The sequence below is a fragment of the Leiobunum rupestre genome, chromosome 2, assembly GCF_980474605.1.
Source record: "Leiobunum rupestre chromosome 2, qqLeiRupe1.1.hap1, whole genome shotgun sequence".
Lineage (NCBI taxonomy): Eukaryota > Metazoa > Arthropoda > Arachnida > Opiliones > Sclerosomatidae > Leiobunum > Leiobunum rupestre.
This window is the reverse complement of record NC_143385.1, coordinates 49,696,871-49,714,880: the sequence shown is the minus strand read 5'-3', so window position 1 is coordinate 49,714,880 and position 18,010 is coordinate 49,696,871. Positions and strand designations below refer to the sequence as shown.

The 18,010-nt window shown below is 35.6% G+C and overlaps 1 protein-coding gene across 1 annotated transcript; it reads left to right on the top strand.

The window, feature by feature from the left end:
* Positions 1–5,633: 5,633 nt before the first annotated feature.
* LOC149957791 (uncharacterized) lies at positions 5,634–17,748 on the top strand. Its single transcript, XM_090165736.1, has 2 exons — positions 5,634–5,712; positions 16,194–17,748. Exon 2 carries the CDS (start codon positions 16,207–16,209, stop codon positions 17,209–17,211), a length of 1,005 nt encoding a protein of 334 aa, XP_090021862.1. The 5' UTR covers positions 5,634–5,712; positions 16,194–16,206; the 3' UTR covers positions 17,212–17,748.
* The last annotated feature ends 262 nt before the right edge of the window (positions 17,749–18,010 follow it).

Below are 18,010 nucleotides of genomic sequence, written 5' to 3'. Positions count from 1 at the left end.
ATTTATAGTAGATCAACGAATTTACCATGTTTAACAGAAGCTACGAATGATTGGCTCTAGTTACCTGAAAGCAAGTGTCGCCTCGACGTGAAGTAGCTCTTTTTTCAACAGATGTCGCTAGCATCGAAATCAAAACAAGATGCTTAAGCTACATTTTAACCCAAAAGGCGGGACGTAAAAGTACCCCACGCGTTTATTGACTCGTATTTAAATTTGACGATAACTTAAATTATAGTAATATTTTATATGGGATTTATAATTTAAATTACTATGTAAAGGTAATCAGCCTCGTCGGCGTACGTAGAGCCACGTAGCGGCCAACGCGAGAACTTGATAAACTTCCACAGCTGAGAAAATCGCCAAAATCTCTACGAAATCCCTAAATCCCGTACAAAATAATGATAAAACTCAAAGCGTCTGCTTAGCAGACGAAAATTCGGCAGTTTATCACGTTGCCCGCTACGTGGCCTTACGTAATCTAAAAAGGCTAATTGAAGTGGTCTAAGATGTATATTTCTTAGTTCAACGTAAAGCCGCCAGGAGTCCATGCCTGATCTTGTGTATTCGATTTTTAAATTTATTCACCCTTAAAGCAAGTGTCGACCGACGTGAAGATGTCGTTAGCGTTGAAATAAAAACAAGATGCTTACGTTACACTTTGACCCAAAAGGCGGGACACAAAAGCACACCTCGCGTTGATTGGCTCGTTTGTAAATTTGACAATAAAATTATAGTAATTTTTTACAATAAATATATCATTTAGGTTAAAGTCCATTAAGTAGAGTATAAGTGGTCTAATTATAATAATTATAACTGTTTCTCTGACGAGGTTATCGTTTCGCTATTTTGAATTTTAGCTTCCTTTTCCATTAATAGATGGCACCACACTCTCCAGTAAAGTCGTTTTTTCGAAGAATCGGATAGATTAATTGCCATCTCTAATAACAAGGGCCTTATCATAATACCGTTGATTTAAAACGAACCTGAATTAAAGGCAATAAAACTCGCTAGATGACTTGGGTCTAAGGTGATGCCTAGGGTATTAGCCTAGCTGATTATTATTATTATTTAACACAATATCCTGGGTAAAATAAAAAAGTAATACTCCAATTTTGTAAATTTTAATGCGCTATTAACTCGACTTTCAATAAAATAAACTAATAAAACAAAACTATACTTTATCTATAATTATAATTATAACTATAATTAGGGTGGTTCAGATTGTAGAACTTTTAAAGGTCAATTAGTTTGGCTACCTTAATTTGTCTAACTAATTAACATAAAAGTTTATTCGGTTAGGGGATCGATTTTTGGATGTATAAAATTTTCCAAATTGTGCAAAATTTTCCGCAAATCGGAAAACTAAAAAAATTTAAACACAAATTAGGCCTACTTTTTATTGGTTTTTAATTTTATTTTACTTTTTATCAATATAAAATGTCTAATAACAGCAAACATACTACAAAACATTAATAGTGTTACATTGTTAATCAGTTTAAAGCTAGTCTAGAGGTTTAGTTTCACTTTAGGATTCGAAAAAATTAGGCGAAAATGCCGCTTTATTTAAATTTACCAAAAAAATTAGACTAATAATTTAAAATGACCGAGGTCTTTTTTTCCGGAACAATTTCCGACTTACAACACTAACGATAATAACAATTGTCGCGAAGATTGACCAATTCATTGGTACATCAGATATAAACCACTAATTTGCAACAAAAACAATTTCATAGTTTGAACGGTACTTGATCATTGTAAAATTGATAGTCCTCCGTCGTTAAGTCAAAAAGTTATTATTAATATTTACAATGAGAAAAAAAATCTGGCTTGTGTAGCCATAAGTCTATAATTATTTTTCGTAAGTGTGTCAGTTAGCAGAAACAATCTACTGTTAGCTATGTATGGAAAGACGCAGAATTGCCGTCATACCCTTAAAGATAAATGCGGCTACCGAAGAAAATACGCAACTTAAAGGACATATTACGACGAAGCACGTAATGACTCTCAGAGTCTCAGTAAATATTTAAAACGCGGAAGTTAGAGCACTGACATACTTTTGCGAAACCTTATTATACATGTGTGGTGGGTTGTATATCATTGAACCGAATCCCGTTCGACCGAATCCCATTGAACCGAAAAGTATTTTCGTTTATAGCCCAACATGGCGGGATTCAGTTGAATGGGAAATTTAAATCTTGGTCGTTTTCACTTCGGGTAGGTTAGTTCAGGTTGGGTTAGGTTAGGTTAGTTCAGGTTGGGTTAACTTAGGTTAGGTTGGGTTAGGTTAGGTTAGGTTAGGTTAGGTTAGATATGATAGGCAACTATTTCACGTCGGGTCTTATCAGGGTTATTTTCCAAAATTAAACCCGGAAAATATCAAATTTCAAGGGAAAAAGTTCTAAAAATACACGTCGGTACGAAATAATAAATATTGAAGACATAGTTTAGTCCAAATTAGATATACTATCGTCACGTAACCTACGATATATAAATATGTATCACTAACGGTATATTGAATGAAAACCGCGCAAAACGCGGTTTTCGGTCGAATGGAATTCGGTTCAATGGTACATTCGGACGAATGGTATTTCGGTCCAATGGTCTACAATCTGTGTGGTGTAGTATTTAAAAGGACAACGCGAGGAAGAGGCAAAGGTTGAGAAGAGATTTGACTATTTTTGGATGAAAATCCGGGTAACTTGTCGCCATCTATCGGCGCAGGCGAAAATACTAGAAATTGAATAGATCTAAATATGATTTAGAAATTTGTTCTCTTTTCTCACCATTTGTTTATTATATTTTAGGGCCTGCGTTGAGGTACTGACTGGTTTTGTCACAATTGACTATTCAGGCAAAGAATATAAAGCCCCAGGTATGGAAGGATTGATGTTATTGGCCGCGTGTTTTGGTTGCGTTAGAAACTTCCGGCAGAGCAATTCAGAGTAACCGGAAATGGTTATCGCAACCCGGTCTATCTTTAAAAACGAGAGGCGCAAAAGCTCCAAGTAGACGGAGCTACACCTTCCATTCCTGGGGCTTTATATTCTTTGCCTGGGCAGGGCCGCAGGGAGTTCCCAAATAGTTGATTAATAGTGATTGCGACCTTACAAATTCAATGATTGCTCCCAAGTTAAGCCCCGCCTTAAACTAGCCGACCCTAAATTATTCTACGTCACCAATAACGAGGGAAAATATCATACGATCCTGTTGGTCAAATCTTGGATCGGGCATTTGAGAAATGAGAACGTGACGTCGTGACGATGTGTTTTCGACGAAAGTGGTTTGAAATCCGTTTCCGTTTGTTACGGGTTCTGCTCTTACGATCGCGATTTTGAAAATAACGGCTGTTTGGCACTTTGGCTTAACGACTTGGAGCTTTCCACATTATCAATACAAGTATATATTTACTTGATTAAAAAGAAGAAGTTTAATATTATTAGATTAATTACCAATCCAAGATCGTAAAGTTGTAAATCGCGCTTGTATCAAAACGCGTTTTTAGACCTAGTTTGTTACGGGAGTTTCAAGAATTTCCCGCTATGCGGGGCGGGGGTCGTAAAAGCCATTTGTGGTCAGAAAAATGTCGAAGGGATATAACCAGGTAACACTATTATTAATAAAAGGTCAAATAACCACGTGACCATCATGGGCTTATTAATGTCATGGCCAACACAACACAAACCTGTTACGTCACACTAATGAGTAAGAAATGAATGTTTAAGTTAATAAAAAATTAAACAACCTATGGATAATAATGCAGTTAAATTACTCTACTTTATCCAAATGAATGTTTCACTCGAATTGGAAAATCTTACTTTAAAAAATAACTATAGAAAATCAAGTTCATGTTGTAATAGATCTAAATATTTTGGATATTACCGTTATCTCATATAACGATTTAATTTTAAGATTTTAAATCTTACATTAAAAAATAACTAAAGAAAATTAAGTTCATGTTGTAATAGATCTATTTGTTTCGGATATTCCCGTTATCTCATATCAATTTAATTTTAAGATTTTAAAGCTTACATTAAAATATAACTATATAAAATCAAGTTCATGTTGTAATAGATCTAAATGATATCCTATATCAATTTAATTTTGAGATTTTAAATCTTACATTAAAAAATAACTATATAAAATCAAGTTCATGTTGTAATAGATCTAAATGTTTTGGATATTCCCGTTATCCTATATCAATTTAATTTTAAGATTTTAGACCACAAAATTAACATTGATTTTTTAAACGTAACGCAGAGTAATATGAAATGTTTTCTCATGACAAAAAAGACGTCGAGAAGGACATACACGCTGCAAGGTCATTGAATATTCTGCTCCACTCTAGTCTCTCTTCCCTGGGCGATATCATGGAGCTTCTATAGCGATATACAAAACGAACGCCGTCATAAAATATATCCCCACTTTCAAGACCAGAGATAAAATATCGCTGCGACAGAGAACGGTAAATGCACTGGAAACTAGGTCCCCCAAAGATAAGAAATGAACTGTACATTCTTCCTAAACCCCAAAGTAAAAGGCTAAACATCTTCGTGGGCGAACTACTACTTCTACGTTTCCCTCGTTGGTCTGTCAAGATAACTTGCAATTGATATCGAAGCATCAAGCGTTGCGGAAGGCAGGAAAACCGAAAGAACACGCAGGGATTCCCCCCTCCAAGCCTTTCCTATAAGCCCGTAAAGAATGGCACTCGAACCCCTCGTATGAAATTCATACGAGTAAGTTGCCAGATGGGCAGTTTTCCCGCCCGATTGGGCTCCTTTTCAACGCGCTTTGCGGGGGAAAAAAAGGCTGGCGCGGGAAGCGGAATTTTGGGTTCGTTTTGTGGTTTCTACCTTAGGATATAATATTGTCTATGCTTAGGGAATAATTATACTGTTAAATGAGTAAAACGGAAAATTGCACGAAAACGAGGCGATAGCGGCATCGCGGAAGTTCAGATGGTAAAGATTTAGAGATCGGCGGAACAAATAAATTAACCGGCAAAATTTCGATTAATCATAAACATTTTAATTAACTGTTTATTTATGAACGTTTAATACGAATAAACAACGATTTAACATGCAACTATAATCAGTTTTTTGATTTTTTCTAATATTTTTTGGTTATGAATAAAAATAAATAATTGGATAATTTCTTATTCAAACGCCGATCTCTATAAAGATTACGCGTGACTACCCCAATGACGTAGGAACGGAGGGGTTCAATGTACCCCTCTTGAAATCGGAAAGGGGCCCCAAATTAGTTTGAAAAAGGCGACATATTTTTTAGAAGGGGCCAAAAAAAACCTTCCGCTGAGGGGGCGCCAAATTAAGCATCCAAGCCGTACCCCCTTAATCCAAAACGTTCCTACGCTCCATCACCACCCTAATATTAGACCGCAATCCTGCTAAAAACAAAAACATTTTTTGGTTTGGTTATTGTTTATATATAAATATTTAACCCCAAATTCACCCTTCTATACAAATTTCCACTCTATTTTGTGAAAATGTGGCTAGAAAATGGGTAAACATTTGGGCTATTTTTCGAAAAAACATTTTTGACGTTGGGCTAGTTTAATTTTCGTCTGGTTTACGGGACGTTACTTATAACTCGCAACTATTTATTCAAAAGACGGGTTCGATTCCCCAGAGCAAGTCGCATTTTGGATAATGTCAAATTGAAAGGGAAAATAATCTTCACAAGTTCACAAAGGTGAGTAACGTTGTGTTTAATAATAATAATAATAATAATCAGCTAGGCTAATACCCAAGGCACCACCTTAGGCCTAAGTCATCGAGCGACTTTTACCGTTCAGACTTAAGCAGTTTTATTAATGTCAATTAGTTGTTCACGTCCGATGTACCAACTAATTGGTCACCTTTATGTTGCTCACATCTCTCCACCAAAAAACGGGGGCTATATACAATTTTGGTGGGTCGCAATAGTTGAACAATTGTCCACATTATTGCCAATGTATTTATTATCGTCTGCTTTACTATTTCCTCTGTAAAATTTTTATAATAAGATTCGCTTGGTAAAACTAGTTAATTATTTTATTAATTAAGAAGGTTCACTTTTGGGAGACCAACATAGAGTTATGTATTTGTACCCCGCCGTTGGGAGACCAACAGACAAGATATCGAACAATTAAAAAATTAACCGACCATAACCAACGCAGACAATGCAATCTGGATTGGTGACATTGACATAAACTCAAATGAACCAACAGCTTTAGATTATCTTTTAGTACTTTACGAATGTGGTTTCCTATCTTCTATTAACTACCTGACAAGAGTTACTGCTGAGTCAAGTAGTTGCATAGATCATATTTTTATAAAGAAAAGGGATAATATTGGTGTACAATCATTCATTCACAAAACTACCATAACTGACCACTATGCTGTTATGGCTATTATTCCTCTTAATTATAGATCTGACTCAAGAAATAATCCGGATCGGGAATTAGAACTTATAGATTATCATTTATTATCGAGTCTTATAAAAACGGGAAATTGGTCATTACTAACGACCGAATCGGATGTAAATAAGGCAGCTGAAAATTTTATAAAGATTCTTAAAAAAAAACCATTAAAACATTGACTACAATAAGAAAAATTAAGGTTACTCATAAAAATGTTAAAATAAAACCATGGATTACTTCCGGTCTCATAACTTCTATTCGAAAAAGAGATCCCATGGCGGCTATTTTTAACAATAGGTACTTTTGTTTTTTTTTGGTTTTGTTTATTTTTTTAGATGTATTATTTGTCAAGGATTACAATAATGCAAAAAGTTTTAACCGCAATTTATTATTTAGAAAGTTATGATAAATTTAAAATTGTTACTTGCCAGCAATTTTTACCTAGGAAAATACGACATATTTCGAGATTTTTGTACGTGTTGGATGAGGTAGGACTGATGACGAATTAGATTTAACGACAAGATATTACTAAATTTTATTAACGTGTGCAAACCGAAAATGTGTTTACGGCTTTTTTGGTTTTGTTATTGTTTTTGTTTATTATTTGTCAAGGATTACAGTAATGCGAAAAGTTTTAACCGCAATTTATTATTTAGAAAGATATGATAAATATAAAATTGTTATTTGCCAGCAATTTTGGGTTAAGTGTAGAATAGCTGCCCCCACCCGATTTTTTTATATATTTTTTTTGGATAGAGGGCAAGATGGGGATTACTTTAATTTTCATTTTATTTTGGCGAAAATGAATATTAACAAAGATATGCATTTTTAAACATTGGCCTTTTGCAGTATAAGTCAACATCACACAGACGACATATAATATGACATAGTATGGTTAAAAAAAGGCTAAAATGCGTTGAAATGCGGGAATAATCCCCAACCCTTAAAAGTTAGTACTGTTTTGCATTTCAGCCTTTTTCTTTTTGTCAGTCCTACTTTATCCAAAAAGTATTAAAATCTAGTAATTTAAAGAATCGTCCTCGTCATCAGTCCTACCTCATCCAACACATACAGAAATCTCGAAATATGTCGTATTTTCCGTTGTAAAAATTGCTAGCAAATAGCAATTTTACATTGATCATATATTTTTAAATAATAACTTGCGGTTGAAACTTTTGCATTACTGTAATCCTTGACAAATAACAAACCAAAAAATCAAAAAAAAAACAAAAGTTAAAAAATCCCAAAATGGCTTGTAAATTAAAAAAAAAGAAGCTATTAATAGACAACTATAAAACCTATAGGAATAAAATTATATTTTAGTAAAAACTACCAAACATAACTATTTTAAAAATAAACTAAAGGAAAAAACCGAGAGCCCACTACTATCTGGAAAATAATCTTCGGACTTACTTAAGCCAACAAAAAAGATCAATTTCCCATTGATAAAATAAATAACGGTAATATAGCAATATCAGTGAAAGATAACCCGAAAGAAGCTTCAAACTTATTTAATAGGTACTTCTCTTCGGTCGGTACTATTTTGGCACACCAAATTGTAAACAAAAATCAGAATATACTAAAAGCATCTTATGATAATAATATGACAAATGTTGGTAGTCTATACCTCTCTCCAAGTTCTTCCAAAGATATTGAAAATATCATAGTATCATTAAAAAATACTAACTCAAACGGCCCAGTTAATATTGGAGCTAAGACTTTTAAATGGCTAAAGAAACAGATATCGGTCCCTCTTTCTTACATATTAAATCTATCCATAAGTGGTGGTATATTTCCTGATGTTTTTAAGAGGTCTATTATTATCGGGGGGCAGGTCACTTCCTTGATTAACGACGCACCCCTCAAAAGATTAAATCCGATTTCATCGTGATTATTTTGATTAAATTCAATTTAATCACGATTAAGTTGATTAAAACACGTTTAATCATGATTAGAATGTTTAAATCTGATTTAATCATGATTAAATGATTAAATCTGGTTAAAATGATTAAATATGTTTAAAATGATTAAATTCTGATTAACAAAAATTATATCGTGATTAGTATGATTAAATCTGTTTAAAATGATTAAATCCTGATTAAAAAAATTATATCGTGATTAGTATGATTAAATCGTACTTTAGTTTTGATTTTACTGATAAATTCTCTATTCGACCGATTATATTGATTAAATCGTGATTAAAATGATTAAATCTAATTAAAAAGATTAGATCATGATTAAAATGATTAAATCTCGTTTAAATGATTAAATCCTGATTAAAAAGATTAGATCATGATTAGAATGATTAAATCTCGTTTAAATCGTGATTAGATTTTCTAATCTTGATTAGATTTTCAATCTTGATTACCCTGATTTAATCAATTTTACTATGATTAAGACGCACCCAAAATGGAAGTGACCTGCCCCTCGATTATTATACCAATTTCATTCATCTCCAAGAGTCCAATGTCTCTAAAATATTTAAATATGTCAAAAACCAAATAACTTCGGTTTCCAAAAGAACCTAAGCACAAATGACGCAACATTTGAACTTACTAAAGACCTTTAAAATTTCTTACATAAATCTAAAAAATGTATAGGTATTTTCTTAGACCTAAAAAAAGCGTTCGACACGGTATCACATTCCATAATGATAATAAAACTAGAAAATTGTGGAGTTCGTGGCTTACCCTTAAATTGGTTCAAAAGTTATTTGGATGAGCGTTCGACTATTGTAAAGTGAGCCTTGTGCACTATCATACGGTATTCCTCAGGGAACTATATTGGGACCAATCCGGTTTTTACACACAATCCTTAGGGATTTGTGTGTATTACGATCACCTACTGTGTAGCCGCTGCCGCCGCCGCCGCCGCTGCCGCTGCCGTACACACGATTGCTCGCGGTACGTTAGTGGTACAAAGGCGATTGATATCCCAATCGATAGGCACTATTATAGCCTAGACGGGATTTTCGTAATTTTGGGATCGGAGCCCGAGAAGTTGGGAAAATGCCCAATTTACTATTTTTTGTGGTTTCGCTTTGTGTGGTTGATATTTTATTTAAAATTAAGTCCGATAACGTTAAAAAAAATATTTTTGGTTAGGTTAGGATTCAGCGGATATACAACTTCAGTTATATCAGTAAATATTAAATTTAAGTATAGTTTCCTGGTTAATTTACGGGACCCCAATTTTCGCGGTTTTATATTTTCGCCTAAAAGTCTACATAACGTTCTTTAATTTAAGTCCGATTTTCATGAGAGTTATATTTTTGAATAGCTGTGGTTTCCCTTAAACCTAGATTTGCAATTACGTTGCTTAATTTTAATTCTAAGTGAGGTTTTTTGAACAGCGTATACGGACCCCCGCAACTTCCGACATGGTAAATCCGCGTGTCTATAGAGTTCTAAACGCCAGTTTCCCTCTCACATTTTTCAAGGCCGTTCGCGCCGAGCTTTCAACGTGTTCCCAGAAGTAACAATAAGTGTGACCCCCAACGTTTTACGCACGTTTAACGCCCTTTTTACGCACGTCGTACGACAGGAAGTAGGTAAGTAAGATTTGATCAAAAATCACCAGTTTTGTTACGTCTAGGCCTATTCCAGCTTAGGTTGCAGCCGCGTTGGAAAAAGTTAATTTTAAGTGACTTAATTAGCCTGAATTCTTTACGCGCTGAAGCTATATTCGCATTCCATTGAAAGCCTGCCTGCAATAAGAATAACGTATGAACAGGCGCGTAAAAAATAAGTGTGACCCTAAATATTTGTTATGCCCAGAAGTTAAGCATAAGTGTGCCACTAAATATTTTTTTGACCAGCTGCCGTACACACGATTGCTCGCGGTACGTTAGTGGTACAAAGGCGATTGATATCTCAATCGGTAGGCACTATTATAGCCTCGACGGGATTTTCGTAAATTTTGGGATCGGAGCCCGAGAAGTGGGGCATTTGCCACCAGGTAACTCGAAAAACTTGGTTTTTATAAAAATTAATTTAAATGAACGTGTTCGCGTTTCGCCACCTTATTTCCAAAACCAGGTAACTCGAAAAACTTGGTTTTTATAAAAATTAATTTAAATGAACGTGTTCGCGTTTCGCCACCTTATTTCCAAAACCCGGTAATTCGAAAAACTTTGTTTTTTTTTTTAAATTAATTTACATTAAAGTGTTCGCGTTATTTTCAAAACCAGGTAACTCGAATAATTCTTTTCCGATAACATTCCTTTGGGTTTATTAAGTTAATACATCAGTGGGATTGTGTGTACTTAAATGTCCGTGACATCTTGTTAGTTTATGTGAATGAAATCTGTAATATACAAACTCACGGTCGTTTGATATCGTTAGCCGACGATACTGTAGTCTTATGTCATGGAATTTCTTGAAGCCTTAGTTGAAAGACTTCTTACACAAAATGGGCATAAAATGGATTCGAATAAGAAATTACCTTGTAATCATAATTATAAACTAATTAATTAATAATCATAATTATAAACTAGTTCTAACTCGTGTCAATAGACAGCAGGGACCACCTGTTTTTTAGCGTATTTGGATTGGAATGTAAGGGTTATCTTTTTTCAATTGAGGCTCCATTGTTTCGAATTCTGCTGTTTCCTACTTTTGGAAGGTGTTGATTTTCAGAATCGTAATTTTCCTTTTCAATAATCAAATCTATCAATTTGTAAATTATTTCAGCCTAGGATTATTTGGATTTTATTTCTGCTTTGTTCCCGCTCGTTTGTTCCATTTTTCTTCAAAACATATCGATATAGTTTTTCTGGCTTTAGTTTGATACGTGTTGGTTTTCACTCTTCCATCAGAGAGCCTTCTCCGCACACAATTTGTACCAGCATTTGAAATACCACACAACGCCAGATTAAAAAGCTAATGTTATAAGTATATCGAATTGGTTCAGCTATAGTTTTTCGTAGTTTTATTTCCAAACAATAAAATGACCTTGCTCTTCTCGCTTCCTGGAAAATTTATAAGGGGTCACTAAAGTTGTAATACATACATATATACATACATATATATATATAGCGAAGGCGAGGGTAGTGAAGCTTTATCCCATTGCAGGGCCCCCAGAGGTCCTATAATTCCTATAAATTCCTATATTTTCAAAAATGTCCTATAACATCCTATATTTTTAGCAAAATCCCCCAAAAAGTCCTATTAAATCCTATAATTTTTATATTTTGCCCATTTCAAATCCAACCACGCAGTGAATTTGCTAAATTTAGCTATAGGATAAATTCCTATACCAAGTCCTTCTATTCTATACTTTTGTTATTGTTAACACGGTTAGCTACTAGTATATTTTTGTGATAAAATGGTTAAATCGTTTCTATTTTTTAAGTGAAAATCAAAGATTTATTTCTCTAAATATAGATTTTGTTTTTAAATGCATAAAGTTAGTAAATTAAATAGCATATATAGTCCTATAAAATCCTATAATTTTGTAAAAATAGTCCTATAAAGTCCTATATTTTTAGAAATATAATCCTATTTTTCCTATAAAAAAAATTTAAGATTTGAGTGGGGGCCCTGCCATTGTGACAGGAGGTACCAGTTCCATAACTAAAATTCTACGAATTCGGTGTTTTACACTTGGCAGTAAGGCGAAGGTAGTAGTATTATAATCGGCGGCTGTCCGGCGAAGAGGGAGAGGTCGAAAAGAATAGACGAGCGAGCATCCCCGAGCAGCCCCGTCCCAAACTCAGCGGGGTGCCAACAGGCAGGCAGAAAATGTCCCGGTCGCAGAAGCAGGCACGACGCTCGATCTTCGCCAAAATCATGTTTTGGGGGAAGTGTAAATGCAAGGGGAGTGTTGCAGCTAAGAAAAATTCAAGGCGGACAGGCAGAAGAAAAACTGGGCCTTTAAGGCTCGTCCAATGAAATTTGTACACAACACTGCCTTAGCGTGTTTAAAGGCTAGGTGCGTTGTCCTTGCAACTAGTACACAGAAAACCCGTAGGGATTGTGTGTGTAAGACACACGCGACCATTGAAGTTGTAGCAGACGATAATAAAAACGTCAGCCCTCTTGCGAACAATTGTCGCACTATGGCGACCAAACAAAACTGAATATTAAGCAATTTTTGATGGAAAGGTGTGAACAACGTAGATTGATCAATTAATTGGTACATCATATATGAACAACTAATTTAACACCAATAAAATTGCATATCCTGAAACTATAAAATTTTGGGCTAAACAATTGTGTAAAATTTATAAAATTGGATAAAATCGATAAAAATCACTGATTGTAAACCCTTACGAAAATGGACCGAAATGTTATTGATATTATCCGTTGTTTAGCCAAAATTTTTATTTTTTAATATGTAGAAAATGCTATTTTACGTAGAGAAATTTTAAACTTGAGTTGTGAAAAACATTTTTGTTTGCCATGGCAAAACGAATGGCCATTGAAACTTTTCGCTTTAGGAGCTTTCAAGGTACATGAAGGTCTGCGTAACCCCCGAGTTTGAACAAAATCGGGGAGAAACACGTCGATATGTCTCCTTGCCATGCATCACCGAAGATCTAAATTAATTCGTTCAATTGCAAGTAGTACATCAAAAAATCGGTCACCCAAGTTTAAACAAAAAAAAGGTTTAAACTGCTTATCTCAATTAGTTGAACGAGTTTAGTGGCCAAATTAACTTCTATAAGTTGTATATCCTGAACTCCCCTTAAATTATTCACGCAATACACGAAGTAAAGCATGTGGATATACTTAAGTAGGGTTCATGAAGAATTTTCTTTGTTTGGACAAAATTACAGACTGAATTTCGTCTGGTACGGCAAAAAAGACGAATAGCTGATTCACGAGTACTACCTCATCCCATCATAGAGAAAGAAGGAAGGGGAGAGATATTTAGAAAGGGGGCGACGTAAACTCGACGGTAGAGAGAAGCTCGTACACTAACGCGCATCGCCGTTGCGCATCGTCATAATATGTGAGAATTTTAAACTTTGACCCACAGTGAAAGCTTGGATTAACAATAGTAGTGCCTACCTGGATATATCACTCTAGCTTTCCGCGTGCATTTCCTAAGTGTTTGTTACGGGTTCTGCCTTGTAAAAGGCTTCGTGTTACGGGAATTTCGGAAATTCTCCGTTAACTTCGCCAAAGCGGCGCTGCTGTCGCAAAAGTTATTTACTTGTCAGGATTTTTCCAAGTCATAACCAGCTGTGGTTCTGCCACTTGCTTATAGGTAGTGAGTTTTTAATGAAAATGGTTTACCACCAAAAGTGCTGCTATAAAAATAGCAATAGCAACACTAGATATCTACTAGTCAAGAAATGTAAATTATGCCATATAAAATTATAACTTACTTTACTATATTAAATTTTTACCGATTCTACCGAACTATGTCGTAGTTGCGCACAACGATGCGCGTTATTGTACAAGATTCCGTCGGTAACCATGGTAGCCATATAACGCGAAGAGCCACTTCGTGAAAAGGGGAAATACATTGAATGCGCCTTCACCATCTCTCCCCTTCCTTCTTTCTCTATGATCCCATTTCGAATGGATTCCATACAAAAATGCCCTAAGGGCGTATCATTGTTTGGATTTTGTCTACCGAATAACGCAAGTGGACTGCATTAATTTTAAAATTTATCTGTACGAACTACTTGTAGTATTATCGTAGCATTTTAGTAATCCCCTTAGCAAATATTCAACTTCCCCCAAAGGCCGATCAGTACTTTACGGCCAACTGATTCAGTGGGATTATCCACGGCTCCATTTAATATCCGTTCACATCCTGTTAAGTATCAATCTGGCATACCTAAACCACGGCCAACTTTGATCACGCGCTGTTCGTGCTACAGCGGCCAACACATTCGTCGAAATTCCGCGAGCAAGGATTTTCCCAGTAGCGGCGCTAAGGTTTTTTCACAGGTGGGCTAATTATTTTGTGGCCCCTAAGAATTTTGTGGCCCTAACAACGATGGAGTGTAGCTACACTCCATTTTACAAATTTAGTGACCCCTTATAATTTTTCCAGGAAGCGAGAAGAGCAAGGTCGTTTTCTTGGTGCGGCTCTCGTCGCGTTTACTGGACCCCCTATGACCTTGTATCCGACCTGGAGGGGACACGTGCATGCCCGGGGTATTTCCCTAAATTCCCTTTCTTTTCTTTTCTTTCTAATGTCCATTCAAATTTCTCTCAATTTCCGCTCCCTTCCTAACAAATCTATCTGTTTATGGTCTACTATCTTATTGAGTAAACAAATTGATTTTTTTCCAGAAAAAAATTTCTTGGCATTAAAACAAATTTCTAGAGATAAAGAAAATTCATAAATTTCAAATATGTGGCCTCTTAAATATAAATATGTGGCCCTTTTAATATAAATATGTGGCCCTTCTCAGAAATGCAGGGGGGCTAAATCCCACTTCAGCCCACCCTTAGCGCCGCTACTGGATTTTCCCCCTATAAACTAGTATAACGTGTAGGAGTTCAGCGCCACGCTCGGTTTTTATATTGTCTTCAATGTAAAAACTATTCTAAAAATAATAATCCGCTAGGGGCGCTGACGTCATACACATCTTTTGCTCATAGGTTAACACAGAAACGTCAACGAATGAGATGGCCGCTGTAGCGCGAGAGATCAAAGTTGGCCGTGCCTTAACAGTTTAAAGAGCAGCGTTTCGCGTTATTGTCTATACTAGGGTGAAGCAGAACCTGCGATGCGAGGTCCGGGGAATGTATAGATGAAACTACGCAATTATTTCTATAATAACCATTATTTACAAATTAATACAGGGTTTCTGACTTTTTCCTGTTTTCCCTAACTTTTTTTATGCCAAATTTTTTCATTTTAGAACTTTATATAATAATTTTATCTAATTGTAATATGTTTAATTCAGCTTTTAGTTTAGGGTAGGTGACTTCAGGTTAGAGTTTTAATTCTTAAAATTCCTTATTATTTCCCGGACCTGTGACAATCCTGTAATACGCTGTAGAAAAAGCGCAGTAGATGGCGCCACAATTAGAGGTGTGCAAATACCATTTTTTGGGGATCGAATCGAATATAATTTTTTTTTCAAGGCCCGTCAAATACCAAATCGAATATTTATAACGTCAAATAATTTGGTCGAATATTTTTAGAGCAAAATTTTAAGCCAGTTAACTGATCAAATACCAAATAGTATTTCGAATACCCAATAATTCTACGTATTTGGTTTTGAAATAGCCAAGTCGTTTGTCAAAAAATAAAAAATTAATTGAAATCACTGTTCATTTTACTTGCAATAGTTTAAATACTAAACCAAATGTATTATTTATATTTTATTTTATTTAATAAACTTAAATTATAAAACTCAACTTTTTCAAAGAAAACCTTTACAAACAAAATTTAAAATACACATTTTAAAAGTTTAACTACCCCAGGTCCAAGCATTACACTGTATCTCTAACCTAGAGATACAGCTAGTGTCCATGGTCCAAGTCACCTAGCGACTTTTATTCTACTAACTACAATTAAAATCAAAGGATCTGCTATTTTTTTCATGCTTTGCAAACACTTTATTAACATTTCGAGTTTTTAAAAATATGTAATAGTTTGCAAACTCTTTGAAAATACAAAATACTTTTTTCCTATCTTTTCAAATATTCGACTATTTGATCAAGAAAATCGAATATTCGCGAACTTTCCCAAGTGCTATTCGATTTGGTATTCGATCGAATTATTTGGTCTAATCAAATATTTTGCACACCCCTAGCCCACAATAAATACTGAAGTGCCACATTCCTCATTTATTTTACAGGCGTAGCTAAGAAATGGCTAGTAAATCGTCCCGCTCAAGAAACAACACCCAGGTCTCGCGAGAGAGCTCTACTAGCGACCAGCCCTTCAAGGTCAAATACAATTTAAGAAATCAGCAGCGAGGTCACTCGAGCGACAGGCCCTTGAAATGCTCTCCGAGCGACCATGTCCTCAAGCTTAGAAGCAATTTAAGGAAACACCATCGAGTTCACGCGAGTGAAGGACCCTTGAAATGCTCTACTTGCGATAAAGCCTTCAAGTTCAAAAGCCTTTTAGAGAAACACCAGCGTGTTCACTCCGAAAAAAGGCCCTTCAAATGCTCTACGTGCGACAAGGCGTTCAAGGGCCAAAACAATTTAAAGAACCACCAGCGTGTTCACTCCGGAAAAAGGCCCTTCAAATGCTCTACGTGCGACAAGGCGTTCAAGGGCCAAAGCAATTTACAGAAACACCAGCGTGTTCACTCGAGTGAAAGGTCATTCAAATGCCCTACGTGCGACAAGGCGTTCAAGGGCCAAGACAATTTACAGGCCCACCAGCGAGTTCACTCGAGTGAAAGGTCATTCAAATGCTCTACGTGCGACAAGGCGTTCAAGGGCCAAAATAATTTACAGGCCCACCAGCTAGTTCACTCGAGTGAAAGGTCATTCAAATGCCCTACGTGCGACAAGGCGTTCAAGGGCCAAAACAATTTACAGAAACACCAGCGTGTTCACTCGGGAAAAAGGCCCTTCAAATGCTCGGCGTGCGATAAATCTTTCAAGACCAAAATCGGCTTGGATGTGCACGAGCGGGGCACTCATCAAGGTGAGAAGGTGTACCAGTGCGCCATGTGCGACCAGGCCTTCTGCCAGAGAGAACAGTTGACGATGCACAGGAAAGTCCAAAAATGTCACATCGTCAAAGATTTTAAATGCGAAATCTGCGGCTATGCCTTTCGGTTCGAGTTCGGATTGAAGAACCATTTTGAACGTTATCACGCGAATGACGGTAGAATATTAAGACGGCCAGACAGTTGAGGAGTAATTAAGAAAGAAGTAATGGACACATTAAGCGATGTGGATTAACGAAATGTCCTTAAATTTAAAAATGAACGAAATGGCACGATCAATCGTTGTACGTTGAAATAATAAAGTTGAAAATTAATGCTTATACGCGCTTGTGAACTGACATCAGAACCATCTGCCGGTGCAGGGTGGAAGTTATAGAGTAGTATCAGTTCTACATCACGCAACGTCACTCATGCTTTTTCCTATATAGAGAAAAAAACGCGCCTAAAATGGCGGCCATGGCCAAAGCTACGAGGTGATACTAGTCTATTCTTGGTTAGTTTCCTTCTGTAGAAAAACCACGGTTTATATATTTACAAAGGTTAGACTACTTCGGCTCGGAGATGAACGCTTATGAGCTACTCCCGCGTTTAGAGAATTGGAAAATATCTACTTCGCGCCTACAGCGCCGGCTTGTGTAAAGTGTCTAAACTACAATCAACTATTGTTAAAAAAATATTAATATTTAAAAATGGAGCGCCACCTATATTTTAAATTTAAATGTATCGTAGATAAGTAATAAATTTGAAATACATATTATCAAATTATAAATACGGAAGCCCATTAGTGTATGTATTAGGGACATTTGTTCGGCACTTATATATAAAGATATAAAAATTAAAACTACCACTATTGTATAATAAAAATAAGTTTTATTGGATAAAACGACGACTAGTTTCGGAATCCCGTTCGGGTGCATCATCAGGTCTGAATTTTGGCGTTGTCTTTACATGCTTATATAACCTTGCTGTCAGTTTTCTAGGTGAAT